The 22,252-nt window shown below is 39.1% G+C and overlaps 1 protein-coding gene across 1 annotated transcript; it reads right to left on the minus strand.

Annotated features, from left to right (window-relative positions):
- Positions 1 to 3,151: 3,151 nt before the first annotated feature.
- Positions 3,152 to 21,936, minus strand: DCAF10 (DDB1 and CUL4 associated factor 10). Its single transcript, XM_026099373.2, has 7 exons — positions 21,495 to 21,936; positions 16,967 to 17,080; positions 12,898 to 13,095; positions 12,298 to 12,500; positions 11,558 to 11,668; positions 10,247 to 10,392; positions 3,152 to 8,333 (listed from the first exon to the last, which is right to left on the minus strand). Exons 1-7 carry the CDS (start codon positions 21,806 to 21,808, stop codon positions 7,965 to 7,967), a joined length of 1,455 nt encoding a protein of 484 aa, XP_025955158.1. The 5' UTR covers positions 21,809 to 21,936; the 3' UTR covers positions 3,152 to 7,964.
- Between the last annotated feature and the right edge of the window lie 316 nt (positions 21,937 to 22,252).

A 22,252-nucleotide genomic window follows, 5' to 3' on the forward strand; every position in this document is an offset into this window, starting at 1 on the left:
GCTTAATACATTTCACATGTTTAGATGGAACACAGTGAAGGTATTTCATGATAGAACTATACTCAAGTATAATCTTTGTGTAGTAAAATTCTGTTATGCAGTAAAGTAATTACATGCTTAAGTTATGGATGTTTTATGTGTAAGAGGACAGAATCATTATCAGTGAAGAGAAGGGTGTAGTGAGTTTTGACACAATACAGCTAAATACAAGTTGAAGGGATATAGAATATTTAGTTTATTAAAAAGCATGTGTTGCCAGTCCTTGAAGATAACACAAAGGGAACTGCAGTGCTTCAGCTAGACTGAAGACAGTTTGGTTCAGGTTAATTTCAAGATTGTTATAACCAACCTCACTTACTCCATACTTCAGAAAGTTTGTTAAGAGTGCAACTGGTATTTAGCATAAAGTTAGATTGCTGTCTAGCTAGGACCAGGAAAGGTAAGATCTTCAACCTAACCACTAGCTAAGAGCATTTCTATGTATTGTATAGTGCATACAACAGTTACTGCAGGTTAGTGTGAAGAAGAAATAGTTCTACATAGAGGTCTGCATGACCTCATTTATCTTCCCTGGCAGGTTAACACTTTTCTCCCTGGGACAGCTCAAGCATAAGATCCTAAATCTTTTGTTGACTGTCTCATCACTGCATCTATGCAATATATCAGATGCAGGCAAAGTAGGCTTTGTTACCCCTATCAAAACAACATTAGGACATTGTGGAACAGCTGAAGAGTTCAGGCACCAGTGCTGCCTTCTATAAAAATATGCTGTCAGCAGCTATAGCCAGTCTTGACCAACCTCTATAGCAGAAAGTTTACTGTCATCACTGGTCTCTCGTTTGCTGTTCCTGGGGGCTACAACAACCACTTCCTGCTAAAGGAGGGAAGGGGAATTCCACTGATAACAGAAATACTGCAGTGATGAAGAAAAATGGTTAGAATTTGGGTAATAACCACTTTGAGCAAAGGTCAGTAACATTACAAAATACTGCTCTGTCCATTTGAGGCTTATTTCCATTCTGAAGATCTACTTCTTTTAAGCCAATTGAGTCTGAGCAACTATAACTGCCCTTTAAATTCAGTCAGTTATTAGTTGTTTACATTGAGAAAATAAACAAGGTCATTTAATCTTTTGCATAGAAAAGTAAGCTAATATAAAGGAGATGCTGGTAGCTTTCAGCAGCTCTTAAATGTCAGCATGCCTGGAAAAGGTAAGAAGCTTTAGTAATAGCTATGCAGAATAAACATCATGTGACAGTTACATGTGTGATATGCTGGTTATTTTTTCCTCATAGAAACTAATGCTATTATTTATCTAATGATGAGACAGACAGCTTCCCCTCATTTATTATGAAATATTTAATGAAGGGGCAAGGAAAGCCACACATGCTTTCAAGACTGAAAAGTATTTTTCTTCCAGAGTCAAGACAGAATAAACTGGATACAGTGTATTATTTTAAACAAGCTACAGACTATTTATCACTGCCTGCTTTGGAGGTTTGTCTCAAGAACAAGGCTGTTCTACAGACAAAAGTCAGATTAAGAGTTAAATTTGACTCTTACCTCATTAAGTTTCAAGGGAGCTCAATGGAAAAACAATGCAATTGGGACTGTGCTGCATGACCTTGAGCCTTGCATCAGTAGTTTAAAGATACTACTGCCTCTATAGAAAAAAATCAGGGCAAAGAGTGTGCTCTTTTCTCAGCTGCTTAGCTAGAATGTCTTTGCCTCCCCCTGCCCCCTCAGTTCACCTTCTGATTTAAACTCAAGTGTCATGTTGAGCAGAAGCAGCTGAAGAACACAATTGCGTCTGCTTGCATTGTGGCCTCATTTACTGTAAACACAACAGCAAATAGTTGTGGCATGCAGAATATGTCCTAGGTGTGCAGTGATGCAAATGCATTATTGGCCCAGCTTGACACCGTGACTTTAGCCTGCTCTTCAGGTGATGTTGGGGAGGCAGAATTAACTTTTCCAGGTGCTGTTTTCACTATAGCTAGTGGTAAATGGCTTTACTAGAGCTCATCCCTTTGCAAATGGAAGTATAATACTGCAGAGAGCAAGTGAAAATGTCACATTTGCAGGAATGTCACATTCACATATCTTCCTACTCAGATTTCAGAAAGAACAGGGTAGTTTCCAGAACACTTGCAGTGCCTTCCTTCTATTCAGAGTCAGGGTAGAATTACCTTTAAAACAAAGCAAAAATAGACACTGTTCCTAGTGGGTTGTTCTTACTGCCTGTTTTGGCAAGAAAACAACCCACAATTTAGTTTGTACCCCATTTAACAGTTTTGGGATCTGCCAAAGTGCAACCTGGAGAGCAAGCAATGTCAGGCAGCCTCACAACAGAGATTCTTGTGTTACACAATTACACCTTCAGAAAAGGACTACTGTTTGAGGCAGTCTTTTTACAGCAAACAAGAATAAATCACTATGTCATAGCACACCTATCTCCCTCTGCTCTGCCATGGATAATTTTCATTTTCAGTTTTACACTGTTCTGTTTGAGCTGATACCTGCCTGCTCACAACTGCAAAACTCCTTCAGCAAAATTTTAAGACCAGCAATGCCTCTGATGTGCACCTTTCAAGGGTTTAATATTGGAACAAAAGCAGCTCTCTAAACCACAGCTAAGTTCTCAGTCAACAGAATGATCAACTGCAGTCTTACTTTGTCATTATCATACAAGCCTCAGCATATCACCTGCTTTCTAGGCTTCTAGTTCCAAGTAGCAGACTGATGGAGAAATCAGACATGTTAGATACACAGGTTGTTTTGTTCTTAGTACTCTTTTTTTTTCCCTTAGTAGTAGCAAGTGGCCAAGAACCAGTTAGCACTATAGAGGACAACTCAGTGTAAGATAACTGCAAGAGATTTTAAATTCACCGATTAAGTGCTTAATTTATTATGCAAGCAAGTGAAACTGTCCACAAACAGTAAATTAGCATATGGCTGTAAATAAAGTATTTTCAGAACAGTTCTGATACTTTTAGTATTGCATTAAAAGGCTAAAGATTTTATTATGAAATCTCAGGTATTTCAAAATATTCTACATGAACAATTTATTTTTGTATTAAAAAACCTGACACTTGGTTGAGGATACTTAGTGCTTAAATAAATAAATAAATAAATAAAACACACCATGAAGTGCTATCAGGAAATGGAAAAGTTTATTTTTTCTTCCAGGACAGAAATATTATTGACAGTGTCAACTTTTTCCTTCTATTCCAACCTATTAATCTTGTAAATTAGATTTCTTTTTCTTCACTTTTATTTGGCAAGTGTATTTTTGATGTCAACAGTCAAAATTTCAGAGAGCAACAGATCTATGTTTTTTTGCTATCAGGACTTTTTTTCACATCGCTATTACCTAAAATCCTTTTACAAGTGATGTCTACATTCTAACTCTGGTATTAGGCAATAAAAAAGTGTCCTTACCAAGACTCCAAGACTGCAAACCTTGGGATGAGGGGGGTTGTCTGTGTCACTGTGTTTTTTCCCTACCACCAACTGCTTTTTGAGAAATACAAGCTACATTTTCCCCTGAACTAACCATGTTCAACAAGCATACCGATTCTCCATGGCTGTATGTGTATGTATATATTGAAATACACAGACATACCTAATACAGAGAAAGTACACATACAGAAATGTCATTTTGTAATCCCATTAAGTTTCTTCTTTCCCATCCCCCAAAACTAACAGTGCTGTAGTGATTTAAAGACTGACCTCCAATGGAATATTCAGAAAATGCATTTAATTCCAACAACAAATGGTCCCTAGGTTATTACAAAAGCATAACTGCCTTCAGACATACTAGTGTTGTTACAGAGATCTTACTGTGCAGCTTATCTGCTTCTGCTAATCAGACACACCGAGAATGGAAGAATTATTTTACTACAATACTTTATGAATGTGAAACCATGTATTTATAATGCATATTACATGCTTTACAGTCAAACTAAGAAATCTGTCTTCAGTAGAAATACTGAAAATTTAGCAAGTGGTGTAACACTTCAGTGGTCTAAAACAGACCACTGTAAGGAGAAATTGGTACAAACCATTACTGCATTTTGCTATTAATGCAACATTCATAATTCAATCTATCATTTGAAACATTTTCTTATATCTGACAGGGGTTTTTTTGGGGGGGGGGGAGGGTTAATAGTTCTGCCCTTCTGAAGTTTAAGGGTTGATGGTTAAGAATTTGCTTTTTGATATGTAGCAATAAGATGTAAAAATTTTTTTGCTATCTAGAAATAAAGCTCACCCACAAATTACTTCATTAATTCAGTAAGGCAAGAAAATATGATTTAGAAAGACAAAAGCTGAAAATCATTCCCTCCCCCAAGATGTAACTGCAAGGCATATCAGTTATAAATTACTGAATACAATTTCAAGATAACTGTTAGGTGAACTTCATAGGTAAACTATACTAGATTTCATTGAAAACTTCCAAGTGTTGATGTAGAGGAGTAATCACTCACAACTTAAGGTTATCTACTCATTCTAATTCAAACTTACTGCAAATTTAATCAGAAAAGTTAGGCAATATTCTTATAGTTTACACAGACAGAATCTGTCAATATAAAATGTATCTCCTCCTTTTCATGTTGTACACACTACAAAAGCATCAACACAACATCAAACCATCAACCAGGTCAACTTCTACAATCAGTCTTACACTTCTCAATGGTCTTGGTTTTCAGAGCTATGACTAACACTGGTTAAATTACCACTCTTGGTGCTTTGCATGGTATGTAGTATTTAGATGCAATATGACATGTGCCCCTTTATATTAACACATCTTTATACAGAAAAGTTAGTGTCCAATATTTCAGAACAATAACCTTATAAAAAACAGCATATCATGAGGTAGAATTAGAAAAGTAAAACTCAGTACATATTAACAGGCATAGTTTAAAGTCAAAGCAATTTACCAGTTCAGGGAATTCTGATAGTCTTCCTGGGGGGAAGCCATGAAAGAACCCAAAACTGTTCTGACTTCACAGATGCTTCTTAGCCTCCAGAATGAAGATGTTTCAAGTCTGTGAAAACACCATTTAGGAGCTATTCAAAATGTGTCCTATAGCTCCTTAAATGATGCTTAGTTAAACATTACATAAGCTGAGAAAGCAGCAGCCAATAAGGAGAGGTGGTCTCTGGAAAAAGTCCTCATGGTCCACAAAATGAGAGGCTGGCGGAAAAATCTTTTTTTGTTGTTATTTTATTTATTTTTTTACTAACAGGCCACCATTTTTAATGGAGGAGAGCAGAGAAAAATCCATGTGTTTGTATAACCACCTTCCATTCTGATTTCAAAGTACTTGAGAATCTATCTACTTCTCCTGGGTTGATCATAGTAAATTTAACACTTCCACTGGATTAATTTCAAGAACATAGTATCCAGCATTTTTTCCACACAGATTTTTTTTTGTGAATAGCCTGGCAATTAAAAATACCTTGTAGTTAGGCTCCTTCTTTGCGTGAGAAAATTGTTTTCCAGCACTGTCATCGTTACTTGCACACTTTACTTTCCGTACTTTACGTCAAAGACCAGAATAGTCTCTCTCAAGTGTTTCTAACAAACCAACAAATCCAAGCTGCCTACAATTTAGATTTGGGTTGGCAGGCTCTTATACACACATTAAAGAAGGTGGATGCCAATGGAAGTGATATATAACTAACCGGTCCGGGTAGGCTAGCGTATTTCTACACTACTATACAACTTTATTTATGCAGTCAGTAGGCCCCATTTTTCATGACTTGGCCCATTTGCTTGGAGAGAAGAAAGTACCTTTTTATGAATGGCTTCTTAAACTCTTCTGAAAGCACTTAAATATTTAAGTGTTTGAATTTTAGTTTATGACTTCCCATCAGTGTAATTCTGAGTTCAAGGCAATAGTTTCAACAACAAGAGAACTGCTCAAAAGATATATGCTATGGGACATTTTAAAATTTGAGTTGCTGAGAATATCATGAGCATACCTCTGCATTTTAAGTTAACTCAGCACATTTACTTAAAGAAAAATTCTGCCTCCTCCAGCTGGGAAGACATTCTACTGAGGGAACCATCAAATAATTCCATTAAAAAAACAACATGAGACTATAACATTTTGGACATTTATCCAGGAATAGGATGTCTCTCAGTTGCAAATATTCACCTATTTCCATTTAGTCCTTTATCACTCATTTGCTGGGGATGATGAAAACCAAAGGAGAGTAATTAACTAGTCCAGTCCTCAGGTTACCAAATACCCAATGTTAAAGGCTTATTACTGAAGAAATTCACCAGCAGAAATAGAAAGTTTAATCTTAAGTTTTTCCTCACACTGCAGAGAAGCCTTAAATTTCAATGACACCTCCACCAGCACCACAGAGAACATTACCTACATAAATTCAAAATCACATCAGAGGATTCAGCTTTATGTATTTCCAGCTATTTCATCTTCACATATGTCTCCTTTTTCCCAAACAGCAAACAATTTTTGCAAAAAGACATAACAGTCAGCCTTCAATAAGCATGTTCTGCCAAGCTGTAGATACTGAATCTAAATACCAAAATATGATGGTCCTTCTTAGGCAAAGCTTCCTGTAGAGTTTAGTGTATGTTTTGCCAGTAAAATCTTAGAGAAATACTCAAAATATTACCTTGGAATCTGTAAGTGGTGAGAATAATATAAACTGATATGGACATGAGACTGAAGTTACATTTACAAGGTTAGCTGTATTAACTCAAGGAGTAAAACTTGGCATTCATGCTTAATATGTAAATTAATGCTAAACATTAACATTTTTCACATCTTGTGATAAGTCCAGTTAAATCCAGATAGACCTTACTTTAGACAGAGTATGCTTTTAATCTACTCCAAACTGACAATACATTTGAAGAAATGCTTATCTGATGAAGTTATGGACACTTCCTACACTGATTCCTCTCATAACAATGGTGTATGCAGGGTACAGAAGAACGTCCTGTACTTCAGTTGCAATATGGCTTTAGTATCAGCTGAGAATTCTGTAGAGTGTTAACTGTGAAACAGGTTATCAAGATTTGTTATCAATGCAAAACGCTTCCCACAATAAAAGTGACAGAACCCCAGTGGCTAAGGAATACAGTTTACTCAGAGACTAGCTAACCTTTCATTTTTTGAGAAACATTCTGAAGAGTTAATTTGCAGTGATTACATGGCAAGATTTTTACCCATTCAGCTCTTGTTTCCCTGCCCCAGTCTTCTACTAAATTCTCTTGAGGAAAATGCAGCTACATCTCCATCCAGAATCTTCTCTTTCTGGCAATAAACACAATATATACAATTAAGGAAAAACAGCCAAAAAAGATTTTAACTACAGCAAAACATTACAGTAAGTTTACTGTTTTTTCCAGCCAATCACAAATAACCAAATTTATATATAAATGAAAATGTTTTTTTCTTTTTGTGCCAGTAACTACTCTAGTACGCACAAAACCAGCTCCATTATCTAATAACCATTGTATAGCAGTTTCAGCAAGAGAAAAGGCCAAGCAATTGTATGTGAGGAAGTCCAGTTCCTCTGGAACAAAGAGGTGTCGTACCAGTGGGACCTGGGTGAGTTTTGGCTGAACCCATGCTCCATCTACATTTCTTTCAGATAGCCCACTTTAAGTTGTGTAGAAATGAAAGATCAACAAGTATTACTGTGCAATGTTGCAACCAGAAAGACAACGCAATGGCATAGAATCAGCAGGAGCAGAGGTCTGCACAGTAGGCTGAAAACAAAATGGACAGAGCCTTACTTCTGGATGCAGTATCAGAATGCATACAGTGATGGACTGGGAACTTGTTTCATTGTTATGTTCACAGACCATAGTAACTATGATCTTATCTGAATTTACATAATTTCAAAAAGAACACACTTCACCTAAACTGAAGTAATTATTAACACAAACATCTGAAGTTCCTGTTGATGTAAGGATGTGCCTAGAACTTTGGCTGATACAAAGAAACACGTCCACTAAGGCACCCCGAGGCAATCTGACAGTGTGTTGGAGAAAACTTCGTCGTCAGTACTACATCATTGTGAGAGTAGAGGGAACGGATTTCCTGTAAGGGACCAGCTTCTTTGGGCAAACAGTCAACAAGTTCGCTGCACTGTGTGTCAAATCCCAACAAGCGGATCCCGTAGCCATGCGGGGATGAAATCATCCGACCATCAGGACTGAAACAAAGTTCTTTTATGTACCCTCGGCCTACATTGGCTTCTTCAATGCAGTGAGTCAATCGCAGAGAACAACGAGGTGAGACAGGTCTCACAGGGGCTCCTTCCTGGAATTCATAGACACAGGTCCACTAAAGAGAGAGGCAGAGAAAAGAATATTGAAAGAGTATTCAAATACTTATTTATTGCTGCTAGAGATAAAGTAAACAGAGAAATGGTCACAGTTGCCTATCTGATCTTTGATAAGCATTTACTATGAACCATTGAAAATAGATTTGTCCCTAGGCATCTTTTCCCCTTTGAACTGTCTATGCAAAACAGTTATTTAGTGTCAAAGCTACTTTTTTAATTAAGTGAGCTATCAGGTATGTCTGCTAGATGTAATCTTTCAAATCTAATTTTTAACTGGAAATAGTAAAGCCTAATCCTTTTGACAGGAGTCTACTCTAATTAGGTAAACACTTAAAAGAAATGTAGAAAAAAAAGTAGAACTCAGCCTACAGTAATTTACAGTTGCTCACTGGTATTTTGTACTCTTAACTTAAAATGGAAACACATCTTGCAAAGGTCAAATAAAGATTTGGAAGGAATGCTATGAACAGCTCTATAGACAGTTTGTAACATGGCAGACAACCTGGTATTTTAATGCAGAATGTAATCATTTAATTTCCAACCAAATACAAATCCATTATTACAAACTAAGTTTACATCATTGTGAAAGATTCAGACAGTGTTGAAGATTTCCAGCTATCAGACAAAAGAAACGTTCTTAGTTCTGTTCAATGTATTCTGTTGTAGTAAATACAAAAAGAACACACACCTTGTATGAGTGCTTGTAGAAAACATTAAGGTAGACAATAGCACTGTAGAAAATTATAACTAGCTCATTTGTCAGTATTAACCCAATCTAATATTTGCATTTTCAAAAAATTGTATTGCATAATGGTTTGATTAGAAGTTGACAGAGTCAATACTGAAATTGATAATAAATCTGCTAAGTTTCCACTCAGTCATCTATACCAGATCTGCAGGAAGCTACAAAGAGTGGCTTTCTTCCATAATAATTCAATTTATGTAAACTGTCATATTAACTAAACTATTTATCACTTGCTAAGTATTCAATCTTTTTTTTTTTTTGAAAATAAATTTAAAATCTCAGTGTCTTTGCAGACACTGATGTCTGCAACAAAGATGTCTGAACAACTGTCATGACAATGATTTGGAAATAACCCTAAGAGAACAAGATGGTCAGAAGAGGATCATGTGGTAGAATTCAGACGTTTTGAAGGTTCTGGCTTGGATTTAAGCTATAAGAGAACTTGAGTTAACCTGGAAGCTAGTTTTTCCAGAAGCAGGTGTTCTTAAAATCACAATCTTCAGGCTCTTGGTTTTTCTACATAGTCCACAGAAAAAAAAACTTTTCGTTATTTCCGAGTGTGACTGGAGTGTATTATATTCAAATCTGTAAGTGTGGCAGTTTTAAGAAGATGCAAAAATATGCCATAAGATTTTTCACAGCAGTATAAAAGCAGTCTCTAAAAAGCATTCATCAACATAGAAAGAATACTTTATCCTTGGGACACTGACAGACGAAAAATATTCTGAAGGCATTTGAGGACACACACTCTTGAAAAAACTTCAGAGGAGATGGTCTGCTCAACTTAAACCACACTCACCAATACCCAACTTTATAATTTTGTGTCTTTTCCAAGTACCCTCCTTCCATTTTTTGACAGGTACATTTTTTTTTTAACTCACATAGCTGGAAGCACAAGTACTGTCTGAAACCTTCTAACAGAGCTTTATACTTTAAGTAATATTCCCTGAAAGAGCTAGGCATCAAAAATATAAATGCAAGATACAAAGTCTTACAAGGAAGCTATAAAAAAAAAAAAGCTTCATAATCTTAGTCTAAAATTATTTAAAAGTGCATTAACTAATGTATTCAGATTCAATATTTACCTGAAAAGAAGGAATTTTCAACACAGTTGTATGATTGATACATCTTATTCAAAGTACCTTTTAAAAAATATTTTTGTTTTACCTCCTGGTCATCCGTATTACTTGAGCACCGCAGAAGCGTAGCCCACCCTTTTGGATGGAGCTGTAGTGATGTAATGCAGTTCCCACGGTCTCTTTCTCCAGGAACTTCTGGTGTTAAGACCTCCAGACTATTTCTAGGTGATCCACCTAGGAAGTCAACTTTAAGTGTAACAGATTCTATAGATTTATTTTCACCTCTTTCTTCAGTCTACTCAGACTAGTCAAGCATGTGAAGCTTACATCCAACTGCTAGAAAAGATGGTATTAGCTTTATGGAAGTATAAACCAAAAAAGGTTATACTAACAACTGAAGCTAATACTGAGGGCTCAGTCTTGATTCCAAATAGCTTTTTTAAAAATCATCTTCAAAGACCAAAGTTAAAATTATCTCATATTGTGAACTAAGTCAGGAATAAGTGTCCACACGTGAATTTTTCATTATCATTAAAACAAAGTTTTAAGAATGCCGTTCTTGTAAGGAACTACTGGTTGTCAAACCTGCATGATGTCCTTTCCAAACTCTTGTAAGTCTGCTCAGCTATTTGCAAGTTGCCTCCCTTCTACGCTAACCCATAAAGAGGTTTTTGCAGATCAATCATGCCCTGGGATCCAGATAACCCTCCTTCTTTCACAACTATGATTATCTTACAACTGTAAATAGTTAAAGCTTAACACTATCCTTATTTTAAAGTGGCAGGTGAGTTACACAAATACTTGCCACTTTGTCCAAGTTCATGCTGACTCTCTGAAGGGGTATCCAACACCAAATCCAGCCAGCTAAGCAGTTTCATTGCTTTTAATAATCTGTATTTAGCTAGGATTTGCCTTGTAAATCAGAGCTTCACAAATAATTCTGCCAACCCTTTAGAACCTAAGCAATTTACCTACTCTTTTTCCATGCTACTGACTCTGCATGGAGAAACAACAGAAACCTGCTTCTACGAGTAAGGCAAACAAATAGCAGAACACAGCTATGAGGGCTTAGTTCTGCTGCTTTTTAATTTTTTTAAAAGATCATGCATGTGAAATTTGTTGAAGGAAAGAAAAAAACAAAGAAAAGACAGTACCTCTGCATAACAAAGATAATATACTAATACCAAATATCTTGTTGCCTTTTTTCAGATTTCTTGGGAAAAAAACAAATTAGGTCTCCAGACTTTGCTGTGCATTGCTATTTATTGGTTTTACAAAAGTCATGGGGCACTTTTCTTCTAAAATCCAAAGAAACAAAAATGCAGTTTTTCGCTATTATACTCTGGCCTATTTTGGGTACAATGAATCAAAAGTTCATGATTTCTTTATCTTGACCCACCTTCTCGCTGTGAGGACCGTGACATATGTTTCTCAGACAGTGGACCTGAATCATTCTGGTGACATGGTGAACCAACAGCTCGAGGACCAGATGAACTTGTAGATGTTGTATCTGCAAAGACCATCAGCCACATGATTTTAACATTAGGAACAGCCTTTTAAGCTGTGTATTTCCCTCACTTAACCTTCCTTAGGAAGTAAAGCCTTGGGATGGGGAAAGGAGGGGTATACCTTCTTCATAAAACACTTTTCAAAAAATTGCAGATAGCTCAATTTACAGCCTAAAAGTACCATTATGTTTATGCCTCACACAAGCTGCTAGCACAACAAACAAGAGGCAAACTCCATTGAAGTAGAAGAACTTCACCACTAGAAGCGGTAGCATAAACTTCTCCCCAGGCCATTCTTTTTATATTTAGCACCAAATGGCAGAGTTTCTAGTGACTGCCCCTTTTTTGCTTTGACACAGCAGGACGAAACAAGCAGTAGAATTTCAGAGCATGTGATTCTACCAGGTCTGCCATTGAGAATAATTACAGCACTACACAGTAGTCATTAGTAATTGTTGGAGAGTAATTGTATACACATTGGAGTAATTGTATACACATCTGGCTCACTTATGTTTCTTTTATTATAGTACTAAGGATGTTAGATAAATAAAACTAAAGATTGCCAGCCTGAGGTGACAGACTTGCACAGGCTCTACCCTCTGCCCCCTCTACCCTACAGTCCCACATTCACCTGAACTTGATGTAGTTCTCCTAGCTCTTAAAATTGGGTAGCTGCCAACCTCTAAAGATTTGTTCAAATCAAGGTCATGCAAAATCAGAAGATATCCAGAGGAGGTCGAGATCAACATCTTGGAACAGTCTGGTGTCAACCTCATTCTCATAAGAAAACGGGTGTGAAAAAACTTCTTGTGAGGACACCCATCTTCTGTGCACCTGAACGGGGGGGGGAAAAAGAGGCTGCAATGAACTCCAACTGTAATCCCTAATAACGTACAGAACCATTCAAGATGTGCTGAGCATCCCTGTCCACCCCAAAACTCCTTTTGTATACTACTTTCTATCTACTTTAAGATGAAGACACAAGATTTTCAGAATGGAAGAACTGAATTTTGGAGTCTCGACAAATAAAGTCCCCTTCTCTCCCTACCTGCTAAACAACTGCCATATCAAGGCAATGCAAACTCTTTACAAGGACTATAAACTAATCACTATTTAAAAATGCATTATGGCATCCTTCAATGAATAGCGTTTCCATCTTACGTAAAAGAATCCTATTTTTGCCTGTTCTAGAAATGTGACAGCACACACACGCATACATACACACACGTACCTGTTTGTGTCCCAGATGATCACATTTCCATCAAACCCTGATGTTACTAGTAGTCTTGTATTGGTATCATACTCGATGTTCTTAACCCAGCTGGTGTGACCATGTAAAGTGCACACTTTTGTATTCAGCTTTCTTAGATCCCAAAGTGCTATTGTAGTGTCATCAGAACAAGTTGCAAACAGTCGATTATCTAGAAACCTGCAAATTAGACAGAATTACAGCTATGGCTGCTTAGCACCTTCTCTAATTTAAATGTTTATAAACTTGGATTTAAGTTAACTTGGAAAAAACACAGAATGACAAAAGAGATTAATTTATAGGAGAATGTTTGGCAACAAAACTTACAGTTCACAGAATGACAAAAGAGATTAATTTATAGGAGAATGTTTGACAACCAAACTTACAGTTCTGCTAAAAAACAGAACTATGCCACCACTTCATATCCCAGCATTTCTAGGAATGAACAAGCAGACCTACAGAAGCATAGCAGGGAATTTCTTTCTCTTTTTAAATAATTTAAAGATCAGAAAACCACGAACAGGATACACGCTCATAGAGAATCCCTGTGGTAACTAAAGCAGTTACCCAGCTGAACAGTATTCAATTTTAATTAAATTTACCATATCTGAATGAAGCACAACCAGCCTATGACTGGTCAGTATTTAGATCACTGACTGACAAGATATTCCTGTTGACTGGTCTGGCAGTCCCTGCAATAGAGGCCTGGTATCCTAGACTATACGTAATTTATATCTTTCCCACTTTTGCCAGATCCCTTTGGTACTCTGGATAGGCAGCATCAAAAGACACAGCAATCTTATACTTTCATTTTAGACTAAACAAGATCTTAATGGCTCTTGATAAATTAAAATTGCACTTTACTCTTCATTTCTATCCACATATCCACCTTCATTCTTCCCATACTATTCTTTAAATCTTCCTCCTTTTCCCACCACAGACATAAGCTCCCTCCATTCAAATTAGATCTTTTCTGAAAAGGTTGCTTTTGTTACACCTGTTGGAAGTCCTCTACTGTTTTTAAGCCTTACTGCTCCACACAAGTGGCACACATCCTGCCAGCTCAGCCAACATACTTTGTCTTCAAGCTTTCTTTACTTAACTCCTGAACTCTTCAGTCTGAAAGGATCTGCCTCTGTTTTGCACCACATATTATTACTTAGCACTTCATTTTGTCAGTTAGGAAAGCAAGTAGAAAAAGATCTTACCGAATCTTGACCTCACTACAAGAGGCAGAACACAGCATTTGTCCCAAAGCTTGTAATGGAAGTTGATTAACAAGAACCTGCTTTCAAAAATGTCCTGCCTTATCAGATTATGGCATAGAGAATTGGTGGAATCTTGCTAGAATTATTCAAGACTTCACTTGATGGGGACCTGGATAAGCTAATCTAAGGCTCTGCTTTTAAGAGAAGGTTGGAACAGATTATCTCCAAGGTCCCTTTGAACTTACACTTTTCATTTACTCTGATTCTATGATCTGACCACAACTTTGCAAAGATACCCAAGACAAACTGCACTCCTGTACAGAATATACCAAAAAGCCAGCCCCATACTTCTTACACGGCATATACAATGGTGCTTTTTTGCAGAGAATTAATCCGGCAAATAGCTTGGTCCATATATTACTCACTTGACTATCCACTTGTTTTAGATTACATTGCTTTTTTGCAAATGTTTACTAGATCAAAATCTGAAAACAGCCATTGTGTGCATATTTCCCTAGAATCTCAAACAAATTTAAATCTTTGTGTGCCTGCCCTCTGCTTCAGAGCATCTCCAGCTCCACAAAACCCTAGGGACACTGCTCACTGCAGCTACAGAGCCCAAAGAAGGTGCCACATGAACCTACTGCATCCAAGAAGTTTTTGCAGCACCTTGGACAGTCTCAGTCTCCATCCTAAAGCAAGGGGCTTTGCTCCCACTTTTTTGCCCCGTCTTTCTCCACCCTACAGTTTGTGTTTGAATTCAGAGACAGGCACCTAAAGTTGGGCTCTTCAAATACAAAAAAACCCAGATATACAAGGACACATACAAACAGGGGTACAAACAGGGAACTGTCTAGCATGGGAATTCCAGAACATCTTTAAAAATCTCAGTATATTAGGAGGTAACAACCGCAAAAGTGGCAGAGGTAACCGAAGTTTATATTCTTAAGAGTTAGTAGTGGACTCCTTCACTAGAGATGTGCATTTGAAGACGCTGTCCGTGAAATTCTGTTCAACTCAAATGACTGCAAGCAGAGCAAACACACAGCTCTCTATTTCACAGCTTAGTTCCAGTTTTGCAGTTCTACGCTATGCTTTAATGCAGTGGTGAATGCCTCCGTATATATCACTCCACACGCACCTGTGGCACTTTACAAGACTTGAGTCCACGCTTACAGAACAGAGATGACAGGTACACTAATGTCATATAAGGAGGCTTAGAAGATGAGAAAATCATAAAGACTATGGGTTGTACTAGTTAGACTGCTACGATCACCAGATTAAGTACTTAATATAATCAGCTGGTAATTGTTTACCCTGATAATCTCCGGTCTTTAGCCAAAACTCAACATACATACCACTCCCACTGGAAGTCATTTGAGTGTAAGGATTGGATACCGAATTAGCGATGTATAAAAATCAAAAAAAACCCCAAAAAACTAGCTTGCCTTTGACTTCAAGGTATCTTGGCAGCATGGCTTTATTTGTCATCTAGTTTTATCTATAAGCTAAGCACATTTAAATGAGAACCACCGACAAGACATCCAAAGAGCTGAGTTTTCGCAATAAAAGAGCAGTTCTCACTATCCTTTCCTCTATCTGTGTCAGCTAGCCCCAACATTCATATTAGCCTTTCTGGAAAGGCATCTAACTGATGTAAAACTTCACTCTCTTCTTTTGAAAAGGACAAGCAGTTTGTGAAAAGCATCAGTTTATCTCAAGAACTCACGAGGACATTAATACACCACATTTTATTCAGCTCCTTTGGGGGGAAATGCGCAGCAGGCTCTTTTTTGCTGAGCAGAAGTGTGAAACTGACAGCTGCCAGCAATTTCACTGCACATTACAGTGATTTAAAGAGTTAGTCTAGAACTGACTCCTTAGATGCTTTCTCACAGATGAAGCTCAGAGAAGCTGAGTGAAGTGAGGCTGCAACACTGTCCACAAGTTAAAAAAAAAATAAAAAATAAAAAAAAAGTGGTTTCAAGTTTGAATATCTATCCTCAGACCCAGAACAGGTAGAAGTAGCACAAATAGAAAGGAAAAACATCACATGACAGAAATATCAATGATTTAGGTTCCTGTGTTTGCCAGTAACTATATTCATCCTGAGAACAAGCAAAAGGATTTAAACCATAAAAGCTTCAGTTTAAGTTGAAATGCAGAAGTCATTTCACTTTCCCAGCTCTTCAGTTTAATAGCTGCATTTCAACCACCCAATCTTTGGAAATTTCTATGCATCTATGGCAGTTACTCTCACAATCCAGCAATTCGACTGCTGCCGGCCAAACATCAAGAGCAAAAGGAGATGTGGAATGACCTGCCCAGTGAAGGCTGCAACCTAATCTCTGAAATCAGAGCTCAGTTAAAACACTTACAACATGTTATTCCTTATATTCCAGTTTTGTATTAAAACTAATACAAAATGTAAGCCAAATTTCATATAGATCTTTGGCCTTTCTACAGTCTTGACTTACGCTTTAAACATAAACCATATAGTTTCATTCTGACTTACTGTGTTCATTTAGGGCATTCTGAGAACTAGTTAAAACAGCTGATAACACCTTGAATAATCTTCCTCTCCCATAAACTGCAGATCCTCCATCAAAAAGAACATCTGGCTGCATTATATACCACCACTATCAGATTCCTTATTCCCCTTCCAGCCTGCCTCACCCACAGTTGCAGAGGAGAAGGAAATGGCACAAAGCAAACAGCAGCCCAATGGCTACACAAACCCACTCCCCACCAAGAAAATGCAGAAAAGTTTAGTATACTATCACAAAAAAAAATCCGCATCTATAGTAAGGAAAAATTAGGCCTTTTATTCCCTTATGACTTACCTGATATTATTTACACAGTCTTCATGAGCTTCAGAGAGAGTTTTAATGTGCTTTGAAGATATTGGGTCAAAAAGCAGGACTTCAGTTTGTTCACAAGCAACAGTCAGTACTGACCTGCAGAAGAATAAAGCACAAAAGAAGCCTCTGCAGTTAGTAAAACATGAACATCTATGCCTACCTAGCTAATGCCATTCCCTAACCTCATGGAAACACCACTTAGGTTGTTCGTTACTTAGCTTGTTTTTTTTATTCACAGTGCACAGAGCCTATATATTTTTTAATTGCCTTTTTCTAGATAACTTCTTTCAAGCAGCCTCTAATTCACAAAAAAAACATATAAGAAACTAGATTGTTGTTCTATTCTTTTGGTTCAGCTAACTTCTCAGCCTACTTTTCAAGAGAGATGATGACTCTTTTTCAGCCTGGTTGTTCCAATAAATTAATGCACAGCTATGCATTCACTGAACAGACAGTATGATCTTTTAGTTCACTTTTTTATAGGCAAGATGACTGTTTAATAGCTGCTGTGTACTTCATAAGATCCAATGACATTAGTCAATTCACACAGTTAAGTTTATTTATTTCACTTTTTTAAAAATATTATTTGAAGGTAATTATCCCATCAATACAGTGCTTTGTGTTTTAACTCAGTTGTTCTCATTGGGGAAAGAAAAAGAATGAAGTTCTGGCATGAAACCTGCCACTTTGTTCATGTGGACATGTTTGCTGACTGCTGCAGGAAGGAAAACAACAGATGAAGGTACCCGAAAATAAGAGGAAAGGAATTCTGCTCTCAAATTCTACTGCAGATTTCCCATATGACTGTGTCTATTTTATTGTTTCCCTCTACCCATTCGCTGGTAACAGTTTTTCAGGGATTCTGAGATATTACAGTAATTTGCATTTCAGAGTGACAGATCACCAACTGAAAGGTTCTGTAAAATGCAACAGTCTGACAGAAGCCATACTAAACACAGGAGTGTATCCTGCACAAGTGTTAAGAGTACTGGAATGCTGGCCATATGTTATGAACCAATTATTTGTGAGACACCTTTTGGATAATTCACACTGTCACTGTATTACCTCTAATAAAAAGAAAGCTAACATATGAAAACAACTGCCTCAATGATCAACTGTGTCAGTATTCCGATAAGATCTTTACAGTTTTTTACCTGAGCTACATGACTACTTCATATCAAGCACCTGGTACTGGAAGTTCAATGATTTGCTTCTTCAGGCTAAACGGGAATGGTGCTCCTCTCCTTCCATAACACTGACTTGCATGGCTACTCACCTTGCCATAAACCCAAAAGCATCATAAAGATGACACTCAGTCTGCGTATTCAGAAGCAGCAGAATTTTTAGACCAAACTGAAAAGGATTTATCAATAATCTGACTATTAAAGGAGCTCTGCCAACTGCATTTTTCTAAATCAGAATAGCATGAAGCCAGCACCTGCTCAAGGCAGAAATGCGATCCAAAGGTTTATTTAAAATATCTGGCCACTTCACAACTTGGTCATTTCTTGCTAAAACCATAGGAAGTTTAGATGTAGAAGTTAGTTTTTACAATAACAAGAAGTCAGGAGGATTGCTATCAGACATCATTTGTTATTAACTACACAGAAAACAGTTCTTTAACAAGTTTCTTTTCTAAATGCAGCAGTGTTGTTAAGAAACTAATGCTCAGAGGCAACAATAGCAAGGCATTGGCACCAGTCTAAATTTGGCATTAGCAGAGAATCAGGCTGGCAGAGTACCTAATTGTTTTTTAATGCTTTTTAAGATTAATTTGGCAACAGCCACCAAAACAAGCCATCATTACTATTCTAAGGACACAGAAGAAGAAAAGTCTGGAGCAAGACCTAACATGTTACTACATCACTAATTCATTCACAAACAACAAGCTAGCCTTTAGGAACTACACTTTGAAAGATATTACCCACTGAGAAAAGCACCATATGAAGACAAGACCTCTAGGCATCTCTTCACAAATATCAACAACTTTCGAAGACTTCTCCCAGGAGATGAATACCAAAGATCTTTTCCAGAATACACGTTACTCGTGAATGAGAACAAAGATAAGTTAGCAGAGTTCACAGAGGTCCCCAATAGGCATAGAAAACATCAACAGTTCACAATTTGGGGAGGCTGTCCAGCTTTGCATTAGCTTATCCAGTACATTAATACTTACTTGCTTTATATATGTTGAAATGGCCTGATTTTAAATATTGCTAACGTTACAGTGACAGTTAAGTTTGGTCTGTTAAAGTAGTGAAGATGACCTAAAACAAATGCCAAGAAGTTCCCCCAACACTGCAGCAACTCTGACCAGTATTTAACACTTATGGCAAGAGGGTAGCATGCCCCACCAGTCTTCCTCAGCCAGCCAAATGAGTTCTTGAGCAGCAACTCTCCATCGGTAGGCCAACTGGTAATGGACAAACAACTCGTAACCCAGCCTTACTCCTGGAACAGTACTGTGAGGAGGCAGAAGCAGCTATGGGATGGGCAAGGAATCAGACCACAGCACAGCTGATTATTGTCTGCTCCCTTGAGAGAGAGGCTACAGAGAGATCACAAGTCACCAATGCAAAGGACTGTTCTGGTCAGCATCAATCAGAGCAGGTCTGTAATTGTTCTAACTTGAATCTAATCAGCACAAAATTGAAGAAAAGTAAACAAGGTTTGGGTAGTTTTATTTGGTATTAAGATAACAGAAGCCCAAACCTAACTGAAGTCAAATACCACTTTTGGTTTTTTAGCCCAAATGGTCAGCCATCCACAAAAAAGTGCCCAATCAGGGAAAACATTCCTTTCCCACAAGGATCAGCTGGGTAAAGTCCCTGGTTTAGCTTGCAGTGCAGCCTCATAAGCAGAAGGCACAAGCATAGCAGGAGGAATACAGAATTATACCTTTGGATAGAAACTTGCATAAATAACTTTAAACCACAGTGCATTTGTGCGGCTATTGCAATCTACACTTTTTACACTGACACAGCATATCTATACATGGGTCTTTTCCTCATCATATCACTGTAGCTAAGCTGGAAGAATTGTCCTAGCCTAGAAAAACTTTAGCCTCTATGTCACACAACTGAAGACAGAACACACTGCTTTGAGAAGCTTGTGTTTCAACCTTAAGTACACTTTGCTGGGGAGCTATAAAATGAATTATTTTCCTGCAACATAATAATTGTCCAAGATTGGCTTTGACAATTGCTAGAGCTTAACTTTGCCCTTCTTTGAAAAACAGAGGAGCAAATTAGGATTTGAATAGTGGTGTTATGGTGCAACCAAGGCAAAATCTGCTGAGCTCTGGTGTACAGGGAAACTGGGACTCTATTCTGATGAAAATTCATTGAAAGCAGAAAAGTTGACTAGTTGTCATAGATAACATATATTTCAACTTTTGAGCTTTTTGAGAACGCTGTTGGAGGCCACTCCAGGATGTGCTGTCCTTCCTCCAAGGAAATGTAACAAGAAAGCATACAATACACAGTTATTATACAGACATCTCTGAATTTAGTTTGCTCTGTTCTGAGCTGCTGTACCAGGACTTCTCATTATTTAAAATGTGTCCAATTCTCACTTGATGGTACTTTTAATTTCCATGTCCATATATTTAATGTGCATACCTTTATGCAAGTCTTGAGAAGTACACCTCTAATCTCAATTGTGTGTGCAGACCCACAAAATTCACGTAATCCTAAACTAAAAAAAAAAAAACTCCTTTCAAAACAATCTCACAAAACAGTAGCAGCTTAGCACTCAAGGACATCTAACGTGAATAGTTAGCTTAAGATAATATTCCACCAACTTGTTCTCATTCTTGTGTCTCAGTTTATTATCTACCCTTCTCCTGAAGCAAGAACCTGAAAGGACTGACAGGTAATAGCAAATATTATAACCGTTTCAGCAGAAGCCACCTCTCTTTGCCCTGACTCTGCTGCTTTATCGCTGCTGTGCATCACCTACTGCTTGTAATAGAACCGCTAACCTAGAATGAAAAAGCAACCAGACAATTGAAAACGTGATAGCTGTGCAGCTGCTAGCACACTGGTAGCAGAAAGGTGTAGCTGTGCCACAGCACAGCACAGCACTTTGTTTCCAGTTCTGGTAGCTTTTATAAGAAAAAGCCTTCAGTCTGCCTCGGGTTTTGTCGTGATACTGCCCTAAAAGACACATGCAAAGTGTTAGACCTCAGGCTCCCCCCCACATACGTGCTCACTGCCAGGGTGACACCACCGTAAGGAAAAGCAATGTGACAGCGGGGTGCTTTCCCAGCGCCCCGGGGAGGAATTTGCAGACGGCATATACACCCTGCTCAGCCACACGCAGCAACCAAGCCAGGCTCTGTCCCCGGCAGCCGCCCCGCGGGAGCGCCCCTGGCCCGCACAGAGCCGGGAAGGCTGCAGACCGGAGCTCAGGGCGCCCCTGCGCCGCAGTCCCGCAGGGGCCGGCCCGGGGAACTGCGTGTGTGTCTGGGCGGCCCGGGGGGCCCTGGCGGGCCGCGCGCAGCCCTTACCCGTCGGGCGAGTACTCGAGGTTGAAGACGGCGCCGTGCGTTCGGGTGCTGAGGTACACGGAGTCGGCGGGCTGGATAGAGCTGTACAGCCCGGTCATGGCGCGGAAGGTGTCGCGGGCCGGGTCGACCGCGGCGCTCCGGCCCAGGCAGCGCCCGCGCAACCACCTGAACAGGCCGCCACCCCCCGCCGCCGCCTTCAGGGAGGCGGCCAGCGGCGTCGCCTCCATGCCGGCAGGAGAGGCGGGAGCCGGAGCCGCCGGGCCGCCGCAGATCCCCGCTGGAGGGACCTCCGCCTCGCCGCGCGGCGCGCTCATCCCGGGCCGGGCCTGGGCCTGGGCCTGGGCCTGGGCATAGCCGGAGAGCCGCGGCAGCGTCTGCGCGCCCGCCACCGCCCCGCCCACGGGACAGCACCGCAGGCTGCCCCGCCCACGGGACCCACCGCCCCGCCCACGGGACAGCATTGCGGGCCGCCCCGCCCACGGGACCAGCCACCTCCGTCGCCCACGTGACAGTATGGCCACCAGCCCCCCCCCCCCCCCCCCCCACGTCCCCCCGAGGCCAGACTTTTGTTATTTTTTTTAAAAAAAGCTTCAAGCTCTTCACAAGCCCTTGGACTCGGGGAAGCCCCGCGCTTTAAAGAAAAGCTCGTTAAATACCGCAAGGACCGGGATAAAACCCCGAGGACACCTTCACTCCAATACACTCACCCAGGCTGTAAACAGAAAAAGGGGAGAGTGTGTATCAGCTTCTTCCCAAGC

The sequence above is a fragment of the Dromaius novaehollandiae genome, chromosome Z (assembly GCF_036370855.1).
Source record: "Dromaius novaehollandiae isolate bDroNov1 chromosome Z, bDroNov1.hap1, whole genome shotgun sequence".
NCBI lineage: Eukaryota > Metazoa > Chordata > Aves > Casuariiformes > Dromaiidae > Dromaius > Dromaius novaehollandiae.

Excerpts from the sequence above, each read along its gene's own strand:
- DCAF10 (XM_026099373.2), bottom strand. The coding sequence starts at position 21,808 with ATGAGCGCGCCGCGCGGCGAGGCGGAGGTCCCTCCAGCGGGGATCTGC. Across the intron at positions 17,081-21,494 it reads CTCGAGTACTCGCCCGACGG|GTCAGTACTGACTGTTGCTT; the intron begins GTAAGGGCTGCG and ends ATTCTTCTGCAG. Across the intron at positions 12,501-12,897 it reads ATCATCTGGGACACAAACAG|GTGCACAGAAGATGGGTGTC; the intron begins GTACGTGTGTGT and ends CCCCCCGTTCAG.